Source organism: Salmo salar, chromosome ssa11 (assembly GCF_905237065.1).
Source record: "Salmo salar chromosome ssa11, Ssal_v3.1, whole genome shotgun sequence".
Taxonomy (NCBI): Eukaryota; Metazoa; Chordata; class Actinopteri; order Salmoniformes; family Salmonidae; genus Salmo; species Salmo salar.
In genome coordinates this window covers 22,166,730-22,181,699 of record NC_059452.1, presented here as the reverse complement: position 1 = coordinate 22,181,699, position 14,970 = coordinate 22,166,730, and the positions used below count along the sequence as shown (strand labels likewise).

The following is a 14,970-nucleotide window of genomic DNA, read 5'->3' as shown; positions in this document are numbered from 1 at the left end:
CCATCTGTTTTGTCACCAAAGCCTCATATACCACCCACCACTGCGACCTGTATGCTCTTGTCGGCTGGCCCTTGCTACGTATTCGTCGCCAGACCCACTGGCTCCAGGTCATCTATAAGTCTTTGCTAGGTAAATCTCTGCCTTATCTCAGCTCACTGGTCACCTTAACAACACCCACCCATAGCACGCGCTCCTGCAGGTATATCTCACTGGTCATCCCCAAAGCCAACATCTCCTTTAGCCGCCTTTTCTTACAGTTCTCTGCTGCCAATGACTGGAACGAATTGCAAAAATCGCTGAAGTTGGAGACTTATATCTCCTTCACTAATGTTAAGCATCAGCTATCTGAGCAGCTTACCGATTGCTGCAACTGTACACAGCCCATCTGTAAATAGCCCACCCAACTACCTACCTCATCCCCATATTGTTTTATTAACTTTTTTTTTGTTGCTTTTTTGCACACCAGTATTTCTACTTGTACATCCTCATCTGCACATCGATCACTCCAGTGTTCATTTGCTAAATTGTAATTACTTCGCTACTATGGCCTATTTATTGCCTTACCTCCTTACTCCATTTGCACACAATGTATATATATTTTTCTATTGTGTTATTGACTGTACTTTTGTTTATCCCACGTGTAACTCTGTGTTGTTGTTGTTTTTTGTCGCACTGCTTTGCTTTATCTTGGCCAGGTCGCAGTTGTAAATGATAACTTGTTCTCAACAAGCCTACCTGGTTAAGTAAAGGTGAAATAAAAGGTGTGTTGTTCCAAATGTCTGATTAAAAAAAATGACAGTTAGTGCAGAATGGTGCTGAAGGGGGGGTTCGCCGAGGGAGCCATACAAACTAGAACCGCCACTGCAATTATGCATGTAATGCTTTTATTATTAAGGTGCATTTCTATGGTGAAGGTGACCTTCCCCAGACTTGAAACTCACGCGCTTCGTATGTATGCCAGTTTGGCTCTACACCCGTTGTAAAGCGGATTAATATGCTTAATTTTAAGAAGTTATTTGGCCACTTTAGTTGTGATACAAACCTTATCAAAACCTATAGGTCTATGGGCTAGGCTACATGAGGTGTGCGACTACGATTTGATAAAGTCACAAAAAAAAAGGCATGCGCTGTTTCTTGACTTAAGCGGGGCATCAAGTGATAATATATAATTCACAAGTGATAGGCTACTATTGTCACCCATCAGACTATTCTTGATTTAATTTTGTCTTTTCAAATACTAAATAATATATGTGTGACATTTTATTTGATTTAGAATAGACCATTATTGAAAAAATACATCTATGCACGTAAATAGCGAAGGGAGGATGCTTTTCCTGTGGTTCATTTTCATGCCAGCTTTGTAGGCTATACTCATGTTGTAAAGAGAAGCAATGTGCTTAATATTAGGAAAGTTGAGAAATAAATATAGTAGGCCTAGCCTATAGAAAGCTGATGGGATCCTCCTCTTTTTAATAGAGGCCATCACTCTGTTTTCTCACGCAATTGCATAGCCTATAGAAATGTTGCACAACATGAGCTCATGGGCTCTCATGAAGTGTTTGATTATATTTTCAATTACATTTGCATTGATGTCAGAGTGATTTAGAGGGACAAAAGAGTGCTGAGAATCAGGCAGTTAGGTAGGCTACTAATGACCATCAGCAGCATCAGAGCTTGGAGAAGCCTAATTACCATGACTAAACGGTCACCTGTAATTTTACTGCCGTCATGACTCGTGACCACTTGTGTGGTGGTAATATGGTCACCATAACAGCCCTAATATAAATTTCTTTAATTAGCATATATACCTTTAATAATAGTTCCCCTAATGTTGTGCGATGTGCATTTTAGCCTCCTCTTCTCTCTCTCTCTCTCTCTCTGTTGTTGCTTCATTCCTTATTTTTTTCAAGAGTTAAATGAAATACGTTTCATTGTCTTTATCTTCATTGTAATGACATGCTTGAATAATGTTGGGCTAGAATCAGATCCAGATGGCTTTCACTTTTCTTCACGAAGATTGAATGGTTATGGGTCTGAACAAATAACTGCTTTAGCCTACCACCATTGCCTGTTCTCTCTTCTTTTAAACTCCCGGTGAGTTCTATTGGCTACTGTATTTAACGTTCAGCAAACAAGAGCTTGCATCCCTCTTCAAATATAACAAATGCAACAACAACAAAAATGTCTGGCAAGCTTTTTCTGGGACAACAAGAGCTAAGGAGCGTTTTTTATTAAGGAGAGAGGCCAGTGGAGCGGAGGTACATATTGCGCCAAAGACAGAGGCTATAAGTTAGAAGCTTATGCATAAACCCATCATTCATTCTCTAAATATAAAGCTAGTACTGCATTGGATTTATTTCCTGAAAGTCAAAAGTTTGGACACACCTACTCATCCAAGGGTTTTTCTTTATTTTTACTATTTTCTACATTGTAGAATAATAGTGAAGACATCAAAAGTATGAAATAACACAGATGGAATCATGTAGTAACCAAAAAAGTGTTAAACAAATTAAAAAAATATATATATTAGATTCATCAAAGTAGCCACCCTTTGCCTTGATTTTGGCATTTTTGGCATTTTGGCATTCTCACTTTTGGCAGTCTCTCAACCGACTTCACCTGGAATGCTTTCCCAAAAGCCTTGAAGGAGTTCCCACATATGCTGAGCACTTGTTGGCTGCTTTTCCTTCACTCTGCGGTCCAACTCATCCCAAACCATCTCAATTGGGTTGAGGTCGGGTGATTGTGGAGGCCAGGTCATCTGATGCAGCACTCCCTCACTCTCCTTCATGGTCAAATAGCCCTTACACAGCCTGGAGGTGTGTTGGGTCATTGTCCTGTTGAAAAACAAACGATAGTCCCACTAATCACAAACCAGTTGGGATGGCGTATCGCTGCAGAACGGATGATCTCCACATGTGTGGCTCCGACCATGGAGCATGGAGGAGGTGGTGTGATGGTGTGGGGGTACTTTGATGGTGACACTGTCGGTAATTTATTTAGAATTCAAGGCACACTTAACCAGCATGGCTACCACAGCATTCACCTATTCTGCGTCTCACAAAGACATGGCGGTTGGAACCAAAAATCTCAATTTTGGACTCATCTGACAAAAGGACAGATTTCCACCAGTCTAATGTCCATTGCTCGTGTTTCTTGGCCAAGCAAGTCTCTTCTTATTGGTGTCCTTTAGTCAGGGTTTCTTTGCAGCAATTTGACCATGAAGGCCTGATTCACACCGTCTCCTCTGAACAGTTGATGTTGAGATGTGTCTGTTACTTGAACTCTGTGAAGCATTTATTTGGGCTGCAACTCTAATGAACTTATCCTCTGCAGCAGAGGTAACTCTGGGTCTTCCTTTCCTGTGGTGGTCCTCATGAGAGCCAGTTTCATCACAGCGCTTGATGGTTTTTGCGACTGCACTTGAAGAAACTTTCAAAGTTCTTGAAATGTTCCGTATTGACTGATCTTGTAATGATGGATTGTCGTTTCTCTTTGCTTATTTGAGCTGTTCTTGCCATAACATGGACTTGGTCTTTTACCAAATAGGGCTTCTGTATACCAACCCTACCTTGTCACAACACAACTGATTACCTCAAACGCATTAAGAAGGATTAAACATTGCACAAATGTACTTTTAACAAGGCACACCTGTTAATTGAAATGCATTCCAGGTGACTACCTCATGAAGCTGGTTGAAAGAATGCCAAAAGTGTGCAAAGCTGTCATCAAGGCAAAGGGTGGCTATTTTGAAGAATCTCATATAAAATATATTTTGATTTATTTAACACTTTTTTGGTTTCTACATGATTGCATATGTGGTATTTCATAGTTTTGATGTCTTCACTATTATTCTACAATGTAGAAAATAGTAAAAATAAAGAAAAAACATGGAATGAGTAGGTGTGTCCAAACCTTTGACTGGTAGTGTGTGTGTGTGTGTGTGTGTGTGTGTGTGTGTGTGTGTGTGTGTGTGTATTTTTTTTTATGGATTATCTATTTTTAAATGAAATTTGAATATAATTGATGGAGAGAGAGAGACTGTGAGAGAGCAACGATATTTGAGTGATAGGCTGTTTTAAAACCCTGCAGCTGCAAGAAATAAATAAAATAATCTTTACAAAAAAATTGGTGACCCCCGAAAGCCAGATGGAGATGTATAAATTAGATGTGTATTCAGTCCCTATATTACTCTACCATAGGCAATGCTGCAGCAAATGTAGGGTCTACCTGTCACAAGAAAAAAGTTACCATGGCGAGATGATTGGTCCAGCAGATATCAAATAGAAGGCCATAGAGAAGCCAGATTTATACATCACATATAATGTAACAGTTCCATTTCACGTCATGCTGTTCGTATAAATCATTTATTATAATCTACCGGTTTCTCAGTTATTTACTCCAGGAAAAGGGAGTTGGTTTGGGCAGTAAATCTCAGTAACCCGGTTTCAGTTATTCAACTCTGGTCTTTAGTCATACTTTAGCCATAACCTTTGTGCCACGCACCACTATTAGAGCTCCTATAAGAGAGAGCTAGCTACTCCCCTGGTACCTATGACCAGCACCATCTGTTGAGTTTGTTCTGTGTCCACTGTCCACATTAATTACTGCTCATTACATTAGTATTGTAGCACGCTGTGTAGCGCAGTAAGGATAACTTCCAGGGTGGGATGTCCTACCCTGCTTTTCATACCTGGACAGAAACACCCTGTCTGCCAGTCAGTCAGAAAGAGACAGACACTAGTGTTAGACATTCTCCGTAACGCGACTACTAAGTATTTTTTTTAAACCTCCCGCAAGCAGAGCATAACTCAGTCTGTCAATCACTTGTCTTCTCAGAGGAAAATAAGAAGGAGAGATGATGATGATGATGATAATGATGAGGGTGGTTGGAGGTTGGGGAGGAGGGGATGTTGTTGTTGGGTTGGGGTGCCTCTGACCCCCCTGTCGCAACCAACTGGTCTGCAGGCAGCAGGAAGGAAGCCTTGCTGTGACATCCTGCTGTGCCACGGTCACCAGGCCTATTATAGTCCCTCTCTGTCACAATCCCTAGGCTGGGAAAACAGGGCTAACGGTCGTCCCGCTGGTTTCATCACGTCCCCCTGTTCCCCGCTTTTAGAGACCAGGCCAGGGACTGACATAGCTAGGGGCCCTAGGGGCTTGGACTTTGTGTAACTCTGTGTTGTTGTTTTTGTCGCACTGCTTTGCTTTATCTTGGCCAGGTCGCAGTTGTAAATGAGAACTTGTTTTCAACTGGCCTACCTGGTTAAATAAAGGTGAAATAAATAAATATCTGTGAGCTCCTGATGAGTCTCAGTGTGTCAAATGATTGTGGTAGGATGCGGACCTGACCCCCACTTCGTGTTGTTTTATTAAACACTCAAGATCCAAGAATTATAATTAGAATCAGGTGGACATGTCCTATATCTTCAGTTACCAGATATCACAAAACTAAAGCACCACAGAGTCTTTGTTTGGATACAACCATACAGTTTGCCACTGTCCTTCATTTGTGATTTTAATATGGGTGGTTCGAGCCCTGAATGCTGATTGGCTGACAGCCGTGGTATATCAGACCGTATACCACGTGTATGACAAAACATGTATTTTTACTGCTCTAATTACGTTTGTAACCAGTTTATAATAGCAATAAGGCACCTCGGGGGTTTGTGATATATGGCCAGTATACCACGAACAGCCCTTAGCCGTGGTATATTGGCTATATACCACACCTCCTTGGGCCTTATTGCTTAAATATACACTGAGTATACCAACCCCCCCATTGCAGTTCTTGACACGAACCGGTGCACCTGGCACCTACTACCATACCCCTTTCAAAGGCACTATTTTGTCTTGCCCATTCACCCTCTGAATGGCCAAACTCTTGCTGAAAGATGTCTCCTCAGCACTTTTCTAATTATTTCTGGTCCAGCAGTTTCCGGCTATCTTGTTAAATGTGCAGAAATGTATTAGGTGGCGATTATTTTGTGTTTTGACAGGCTGAACTCCAAATGAAAACAAAAAGAATTAGGATCTTACACCGAGTATACAAAACATTAAGAACACCTGCTCTTTCCATGACAGACTGACTAGGTGAATCCAGGTGAAAGCTATGGTCCCTTATTGATGTCACTTGTTAAATCCAATTCAATCAGTGTAGATGAAGGGGCAGAGACAGGCTAAAGAAAAATTCTTAAGCCTTGAGACACGGATTGTGTATCTCCTAGACAAGGGACCATAGCTTTCACCTGGATTCACCTGGTCAGTCTGTCATGGAAAGAGCAGGTGTTCTTAATGTTTTGTATACTCGGTGTAAGATCCTAATTATTTTTGTTTTCATTTGGAGTTCAGCCTGTCAAAACACAAAATAATCGCCACCTAATACATTTCTGCACATTTAACAAGATAGCCGGAAACTGCTGGACCAGAAATAATTTGAAAAGTGCTGAGGAGACATCTTTCAGCAAGAGTTTGGCTCCAAGTGAGAAGGAGGGAACGTGCAATCCATCTATTTTAGCCCCTGGCTGTTGAGTTGGTTGGGTAACCAAGCAGCCTTTGCTGTTAGAGGACAATGCTCCCCACCATATGACTCTCCTATTGCGCAACGCTTCACTACGATTTCCCAATAGTGTTTGGTGTGGTAGTCATACACCAACACCAAAAAACAGATCAAGACACAGTATATGGTAGATGGAAGGAGAATGTTAGTTGGTGTATGCTGTATTGATCTACATGAAAAGATGATCTCTAAAGATGGAATGATAGTGGTTGTAAAGTCTGGGAGGGGAAGCCATATAGGAGTCCCCTATACTCTCATTACCTCACAGTCCTATCAAAGGTGCTTGAATTGACAAACCAACGGGTTGTATGAGAGATATTATGACTTTCTTGGATGACAGTGGAAGTTGAATAGAAAATACTTGTTGGTTCTCCTAGTAGTGTCCAGTGGAGAGTGCTACTAAACAAGACAACTGTATAGGGCGGATCACTTCCACCACCATCTCCAGAGTAAGCTACCCATCCCTTCGCCCTCCATAACATCGTTATGTCTTTTCCTACTAGCACTGACTTTGCTGATAAATACTTTGTTGAGGGAAAAATGTACTTCATCCAATTGTGATGTGTTGTCTCACCTACAGTAGCTATTTTAAGATGAATGCACGAATGTAAGTCGTTCCGGAGACACCTGAAACCCCACCTCTTTAAGGAATACCTAGGATAGGATAAAGTAATCCTTCTACCCCCCCCCCCCCCCTTAAAAGATTTAGATGCACTATTGTAAAGTGGTTGTTCCACTGGATATCATAAGGTGAATGCACCAATTTGTAAGTCGCTCTGGATAAGAGCGTCTGCTAAATGACTTAAATGTAAATGTTCTAGATAAGAGCATCTGCTAAATTACTGAACTATAGAAAATATGCCCTGGGACTTCCCAGTGATGTGATGATTGGACACAGATACATGGTTACTTGGGTATAAGACAGGACAGGTATCTATCTGGACGTCATGACTAAGATGAAACGGATTGAAGTAACTTGTGCTGTGCAGAGATGGGGTCCAGATGACTTTTACACCTTAGTTTCACTTCTTCCTGTTCCTTCTCATATCCCATAAAATGTGACCTGAAATCTATTTATATAGTTATAGATCTGGTCTCACTGAGGGCTGTGACTGTCATGACATTTTGTCAGCCAGTGATTGTCAAGTAATTGACCGTTAATTAACATAAACACGTTTTAGACTCTCCTGGCTTCCACACTGATGCAGACCATTGGAACATCTACATTTTAAAAAGTCTAATAAATCCATGTAATATAGCCTACACCATCACAATAAATCCGTTACGTATTTTAGACAGATCAAAAGAAACATGATATGAAGAAAATGAAGTCTATTTCAGAAGAACATAATAGCATACTCTGAGTTGTCCTTATGTTAGGCCCTGATCTGGCTGTGCCATATGGCTGTGGGCTACACTAGTTCATTTAGCAGACAAGATTTGCTTAGAATTCTGCGGCATTGTTTTACATTATTGTATAGTATGAAGAATACAATTCAACATAGCTGAATAAAATAGAAAGGATATTTTCTCCAAACATTTTAAAGGAATGCAAATATGCAGTTATTCTGTGTTGAGTGGTTAACAAAGAAACAGGTACTCCTAAATACTTAATTTCGAGTTATTTATGTAACTTTGGTTGTGATACAAACATTGGGCTATATGTTCTGATGTTTAATACATTCTAAGGCTGCATGATGCGACTCTAATGATGATTTGAAAAAAGTTGCATGAAAAAGGCACGAGCTCTGCTTTGTTTTTTGCACAAGCTGTACACACTTCACCAGTCTCTCATTCACAATTTGACAAGCACTTGATAATACATAGAAGGTTCCGGTCGCATCCCCTTTGTGTGGCTGTAATGTCAAAAATCGATGTATTTTGCAGCCAGTGGCCATTGTGCCCTTGGGCTGAATATAATAATTATAATTCCCTTCTCCCGAAAATGTAGCTTAAAATGTTGCTAAACTATTAGGCTATTTCTTCACACTATAAGCGCAGCAATGTGCACACCGTAGTAGGCTATAAACGCAAATCTTCCATTAGCAGGAAAACACCATTCTCAAAAGTGACCGCAAATGCGATGATGAATGTAATGCTTTTATTATAAAAGTAAATTTTTATGGTGAAAATTATTTTCCCCAAACTTGAAACTCATGCGCTGCATATGTATGCCAGTTAGTCTCTCACCCATTGTAAAACTGATTAATGTGCTTCATTTTAAGAAGTTATTTGGCCATTTCAGTTGTGATGCAAACCTTATCAAAACATATAGGCCTATGGGCTAGGCTACATGAGGTGTGCGACTATGATTTGAAAAAGTCCCCCAAAAAAGCCATGCACTGTTTCTTGCCTTAATCTGGGAATCATTCACAAGTGATAGGCTAATATTGTCACCCATCAGACTATTCTTGATTTAATCTTGTCTTTACATTTACTAAATAATATATGTGGGAAGTTTTGATTTATCATACCCCTGTCTTGAAACAGGGGCAGGGGGAAAAAATACATGTAATCTATGCACTTAAATAGCGAATGGAGGATGCTTTTCTCGTGGTTTATTTATTTTCATGCCAGCCAGGTAGGCTATACTCCTGTTGTAAATATAATCAATTTGCTTAGTATTAGGAAAGTTGAGAAATAACTATAGTAGGCCTAGCCTATAGAAGGCTGATGTGATCCTCCTCTTTTTAATAGAGGCCATCACTCTATTTTCTCATGCAATTGCATAGCCTATAGAAATGTTGCACAACATGAGCTCATGGGCTGTCATGAAGTGCTTGATTTAGATTTTCAAATACATTTTGCATTGATGTCAAAGGGATTAGAGGGACAAAAGAGTGCTGAGTACCAAGCAGTTAGCAAGTTAGGTAGGCTACTAATGACCATCGGCAGCATCAGAGCTTGGAGAAGCCTAATTACCGTGACTAAATGGTCATGACTCGTGACCGCCGGTGTGGCGGTAATATGGTCATCTTAACAGCCCTAGTCTCACCTATGACAAGACAATCCACATCCTGATATGATCAGCGATACACTTTTTACACTACACTGTTTATTCTGTACCTATAAGGCTATGTGTTTTTGTCTTTGCAGGTCACAGCATTTCAAAGAGAGCATCAGGTTCATCCACGAATGTCGTCTAAATGGAGGGGCCTGTCTGGTGCACTGGTACTTACACCACCTAACCATAAACCACTAACTTTCTGTTGACCGTACCTGACCCCTCATGACTATGCTCTCCCTGTCCCATAATGCAGCCTGGCCGGTGTGTCCCGTAGTACTACCATGGTGGTGGCCTACCTGATGACCGTCACCACCTACAGCTGGGAGGAGTGTCTGTCGGCTGTCAAGGCTGTGCGTTCCTTCGTAGGCCCGAATTATGGCTTCCAACATCAACTACAGGAGTACCAGATGAACCAAGTCACAGAGGTAGTTACATACACATTGAAACACACAATATACATACACACACCCTGTATAGATAACATAATGATGTCCCCTAACCACAAAAATATAGTCGCTGTGCCCTTGAGCAAGGCACTTAACCCTTAATGATCCAGGGGTGCTGTACATTGGTGACCCTGGACGTGACCCCACTCTCTGCGGGTGTCTCAGGGGGAGTTGGGATATGCAACAAATAACAGGACAAATATAAGCAACCCCAAATTATTATTATTATTATTCTACAGCTTCCCGCAATTCAATGTGGGCAGAAAAACAGCCTGTAACACAGCTCAGGTGTAATATTTAGACTTGCATAGTTCAGGCCTATCAACGGTGAACAATTTCAGTGAGTAAGAAGAATGCCGGTTAAGGCCCACCTTTTCTCTAACACCCACTCGGAAGCCAAACTGTTAGCTTACTCCCACTTACTCCCACTCATTAATGATGCAGCTGTTTTTTACAAGGCCACTCCTGCCCTGTCAGGTTCATACTTTTGGTTTACTTTCACTTCTGTGGATGGAGGTGGGTCTCTGACAGTAAACCTGGAGCCCATCCTTCCTGGTTGCCTGTCTCAACTTTATATGACCTACCAGGGATCTTCCTAAACTCATCATACTGGGAGATGATCTCTGTGATGGCTGATGGCTTGTCTGGACTTGCTGTTATGCCTGAGATGGGTTATGAACCCTCGATGTATTGAGGCCAACAGAAGACTATTAGATCCTGTGTAAACTGTTACTATGTGCCTTTTGTCTGGTCCACCAGAAATACATAAGTTATTTAATTAGAAGTACCATCATCGTGTATATTAACCGTGACTTCAACCTCCTTCACTCTCATGTCACTAGATCTACACCAAAGTGTTTGCTGGTTTCAAAGTGAGTATCTGTGTTGTCAGTTTATTTATATCCATCTGCATATTATTCACAGAAGATGTAGTGGTGTGAGAAAATGGCTTTCCTGTTGTGGGGCAGCTATTTCCACACACATCAGACTTCAAACCTGTGAAATGATGTGTGACATGCACACGCACAGATGCACACACACACACGTTTCTAGAACATGCTGCAAAGAGAGCTGTGTATGGAGGTTGCTGAGAAGGGCTTTGTCTCTCTAGCTGATGACATGCACCCAGCCAGTGGTAGTCAGGACGTGTGTGTCGTATACAGAAGGGGAACTGGAGGGGCTTGCTGAAATTGCATTAGCCTGGTACTAACCATCACGTGACTGTAATTACTGTCAGAGGCTTGCAAAATGTCTTCACAGAAGAAAGAAATATTTGTTGTTGTTCTTATTGTTTGGTTGAGTTGACAGTGATTTTGAGGATCAAAGGGGAAATGGGATTCCTTTCATCATGCTTTTCCCATGACTGTGTCTTAGAGAGAATTTGCTATTGTCATACCAATAGTTTTATCTAGTATTGTATATAGGGGTGATCAATTGTATTTTTTTTTTATTTCACAACACTTTGCCTAAAACACTGATACAACTAAGGCATGTCTGTTGTTAAAAATGATTATAAATGCGTTATTACGTGGGTGTTTTGTTGAGCGGAAGGTTCAGTAAGTGTGATAGTGTCTTAGGGGTTGTGTCCAGATCATTGTTTCTCAGTTTTGACTTTGAATTACTTTGAATGGATTCAAAGCAGAGAGGCGTTTTCAAGCAAACAAAACTGAAATTGACATAATTTGTTCCAATTTTGAGTAATCCTTTTCTCATGAATTGATGATCCGGAAGTGAAAACTGATAAAGGGATGGTGGAGAGTCTGACTCAAAGCTGGGTTTGGTACTCAAGTCTCCCGTCTGTCCTTGTCATATGTAGTCTAACTGTTCATTCTACCTTCCTTGGAGTGTATTTTTGTAACACAGTGCATGTTCTTGTAAAGAGGTTTGAGTATGTTGTATGGCTGGTTATGGATGGAGGTAATGTGTGGGAGTTGCTGTGACACCTGAAGGTTGTGTGGGTGGATACATACTTCACAGTGACACACCTCAACACAACTCTTCTCTATTACCAGACATGGGAACTTTCTTGGTTCATCTGGAACTCCTGAATTTATGATGGGAAGTCTGTAATACTATTTTGATATAACGTAAAAATTACACTGTACATCATGATTACCCATCTAATGTAAATAATGTGCCACTAGTTTGTTTACCTATAATTTATTACAGTAGTGTATAGGTTATTTATAAGAACATCACTAAATAAATACGCATTACAATCTTTTGTTGGACTATCACATTGGTGGCTATGCATTGATACTAGTAGCCACCTACCACTCCATCCAACACCTGTCTACCAGAAGCCCGTGATGTTCAACACCTGTCTACCAGAAGCCCATGATGTTCAACACCTGTCTACCAGAAGCCCATGATGTGCTGTTCAACACCTGTCTACCAGAAGCCCATGATGTGCTGTTCAACACCTGTCTACCAGAAGCCCATGATGTTCAACACCTGTCTACCAGAAGCCCGTGATGTTCAACACCTGTCTACCAGAAGCCCGTGATGTTCAACACCTGTCTACCAGAAGCCCATGATGTTCAACACCTGTCTACCAGAAGCCCGTGATGTTCAACACCTGTCTACCAGAAGCCCGTGATGTTCAACACCTGTCTACCAGAAGCCCATGATGTGATGTTCAACACCTGTCTACCAGAAGCCCATGATGTTCAACACCTGTCTACCAGAAGCCCATGATGTGCTGTTCAACACCTGTCTACCAGAAGCCCATGATGTGCTGTTCAACACCTGTCTACCAGAAGCCCATGATGTGCTGTTCAACACCTGTCTACCAGAAGCCCTGTGCTGTTCAACACCTGTCTACCAGAAGCCTGTGATGTTCAACACCTGTCTACCAGAAGCCCATGATGTGCTGTTCAACACCTGTCTACCAGAAGCCCATGATGTGCTGTTCAACACCTGTCTACCAGAAGCCCATGATGTTCAACACCTGTCTACCAGAAGCCCATGATGTTCAACACCTGTCTACCAGAAGCCCATGATGTGATGTTCAACACCTGTCTACCAGAAGCCCATGATGTGATGTTCAACACCTGTCTACCAGAAGCCCATGATGTGATGTTCAACACCTGTCTACCAGAAGCCTGTGATGTGCTGTTCAACACCTGTCTACCAGAAGCCCATGATGTGCTGTTCAACACCTGTCTACCAGAAGCCCAGCAGTGTGGAACACATCTAAGCTGCATAACCTTGATTAGTGAACACACAGGTGCCAAAAGGTATGTGACAACTGAAGCAAAAAGAAACTGAATGTTTAGGTTCATTAGGCTCACACTAGTGTGAACAATTTTATTTGTCTCCTTATAATCTACAGTTCCCTCTTTGTATTCATATTGCGTTACTGAAATGGAACATAATTCCATATTTCTTTCAGAGATACATTCAGTTCATCCTATTTCGCAATATACACTGGGGCAAAAAAGTATTTAGTCAGCCACCAATTGTGCAAGTTCTCCCACTTAAAAAGATGAGAGGCCTGTATTTTCATCATAGGTACACTTCAACTATGACAGACAAAATGAGAAGAAAAAAATCCTGAAAATCACATTGTAGGATTTTTAATTAATTTATTTGCAAATTATGGTGGAAAATAAGTATTTGGTCAATAACAAAAGTTTATCTCAATACTTTGTTATATACCTTTTGTTGGCAATGACACAGGTCAAACGTTTTCTGGAAGTCTTCACAAGGTTTTCACACACTGTTGCTGGTATTTTGGCCCATTCCTCCATGCAGATCTCCTCAAGAGCAGTGATGTTTTGGGGCTGTCGCTGGGCACCACGGACTTTCAACTCCCTCCAAAGATTTTCTATGGGGTTGAGATCTGGAGACTGGCTAGGCCACTCCAGGACCTTGAAATGCTTCTTACGAAGCCACTCCTTCGTTGCCTGGGCTGTGTGTTTGGGATCATTGTCATGCTGGAAGACCCAGCCACATTTCATCTTCAATGCCCTTGCTGATGGAAGGAGGTTTTCACTCAAAATCTCACGATACATGGCCCCATTCATTCTTTCCTTTACACGGATCAGTCGTCCTGGTCCCTTTGCAGAAAAACAGCCCCAAAGCATGATGTTTCCACCCCCATGCTTCACAGTAGGTATGGTGTTCTTTGGATGCAACTCAGCATTCTTTGTCCTCCAAACACGACGAGTTGAGTTTTTACCAACAAGTTCTATTTTGGTTTCATCTGACCATATGACATTCTCCCAATCCTCTTCTGGATCATCCAAATGCTCTCTAGCAAACTTCAGACGGGCCTGGATATGTACTGGCTTAAGCAGGGGGACACGTCTGGCACTGCAGGATTTGAGTCCCTGGCGGCGTAGTGTGTTACTGATGGTAGGCTTTGTTACTTTGGTCCCAGCTCTCTGCAGGTCATTCACTAGGTCCCCCCGTGTGCTTCTGGGATTTTTGCTCACCGTTCTTGTGATCATTTTGACCCCACGGGGTGAGATCTTGCGTGGAACCCCAGATCGAGGTAGATTATCAGTGGTCTTGTATGTCTTCCATTTCCTAATAATTGCTCCCACAGTTGATTTCTTCAAACCAGGCTGCTTACCTATTGCAGATTCAGTCTTCCCAGCCTGGTGCAGGTCTACAATTTTGTTTCTGGTGTCCTTTGACAGCTCTTTGGTCTTGGCCATAGTGGAGTTTGGAGTGTGACTGTTTGAGGTTGTGGACAGGTGTCTTTTATACTGATAACAAGTTCAAACAGGTGCCATTAATACAGGTAACGAGTGGAGGACAGAGGAGCCTCTTGAAGAAGAAGTTACAGGTCTGTGAGAGCCAGAAATCTTGCTTGTTTGTAGGTGACCAAATACTTATTTTCCACCATAATTTGCAAATAAATTCATTAAAAATCCTACAATGTGATTTTCTGGATTTTTTTTCTCATTTTGTCTGTCATAGTTGACGTGTACCTATGATGAAAATTACAG

At 41.5% G+C, this 14,970-nt stretch overlaps 1 protein-coding gene across 4 annotated transcripts in view; it reads left to right on the top strand.

The window, feature by feature from the left end:
- LOC106562285 (dual specificity protein phosphatase 22-A) overlaps window positions 1-14,970 on the top strand; it is a 36,378-nt gene that overhangs the window by 17,289 nt on the left and 4,119 nt on the right. The window contains exons 5-7 of one of the 4 annotated variants that reach the window (XR_006757527.1): window positions 9,656-9,730; window positions 9,820-9,991; window positions 12,344-13,251. Coding sequence is in view for 3 of the 4 variants with exons in the window: in XM_014127067.2 (XP_013982542.1) it covers window positions 9,656-9,730; window positions 9,820-9,991; window positions 12,279-12,353 (322 nt within the window). In the remaining variant the exon portion in view is untranslated. Of the gene's footprint in view, window positions 1-9,655; window positions 9,731-9,819; window positions 9,992-10,854; window positions 10,885-12,278; window positions 13,252-14,970 lie in introns of those variants that run through there. The other 3 variants (XM_045689185.1, XM_014127067.2, XM_014127062.2) reach the window with 3 other exon arrangements.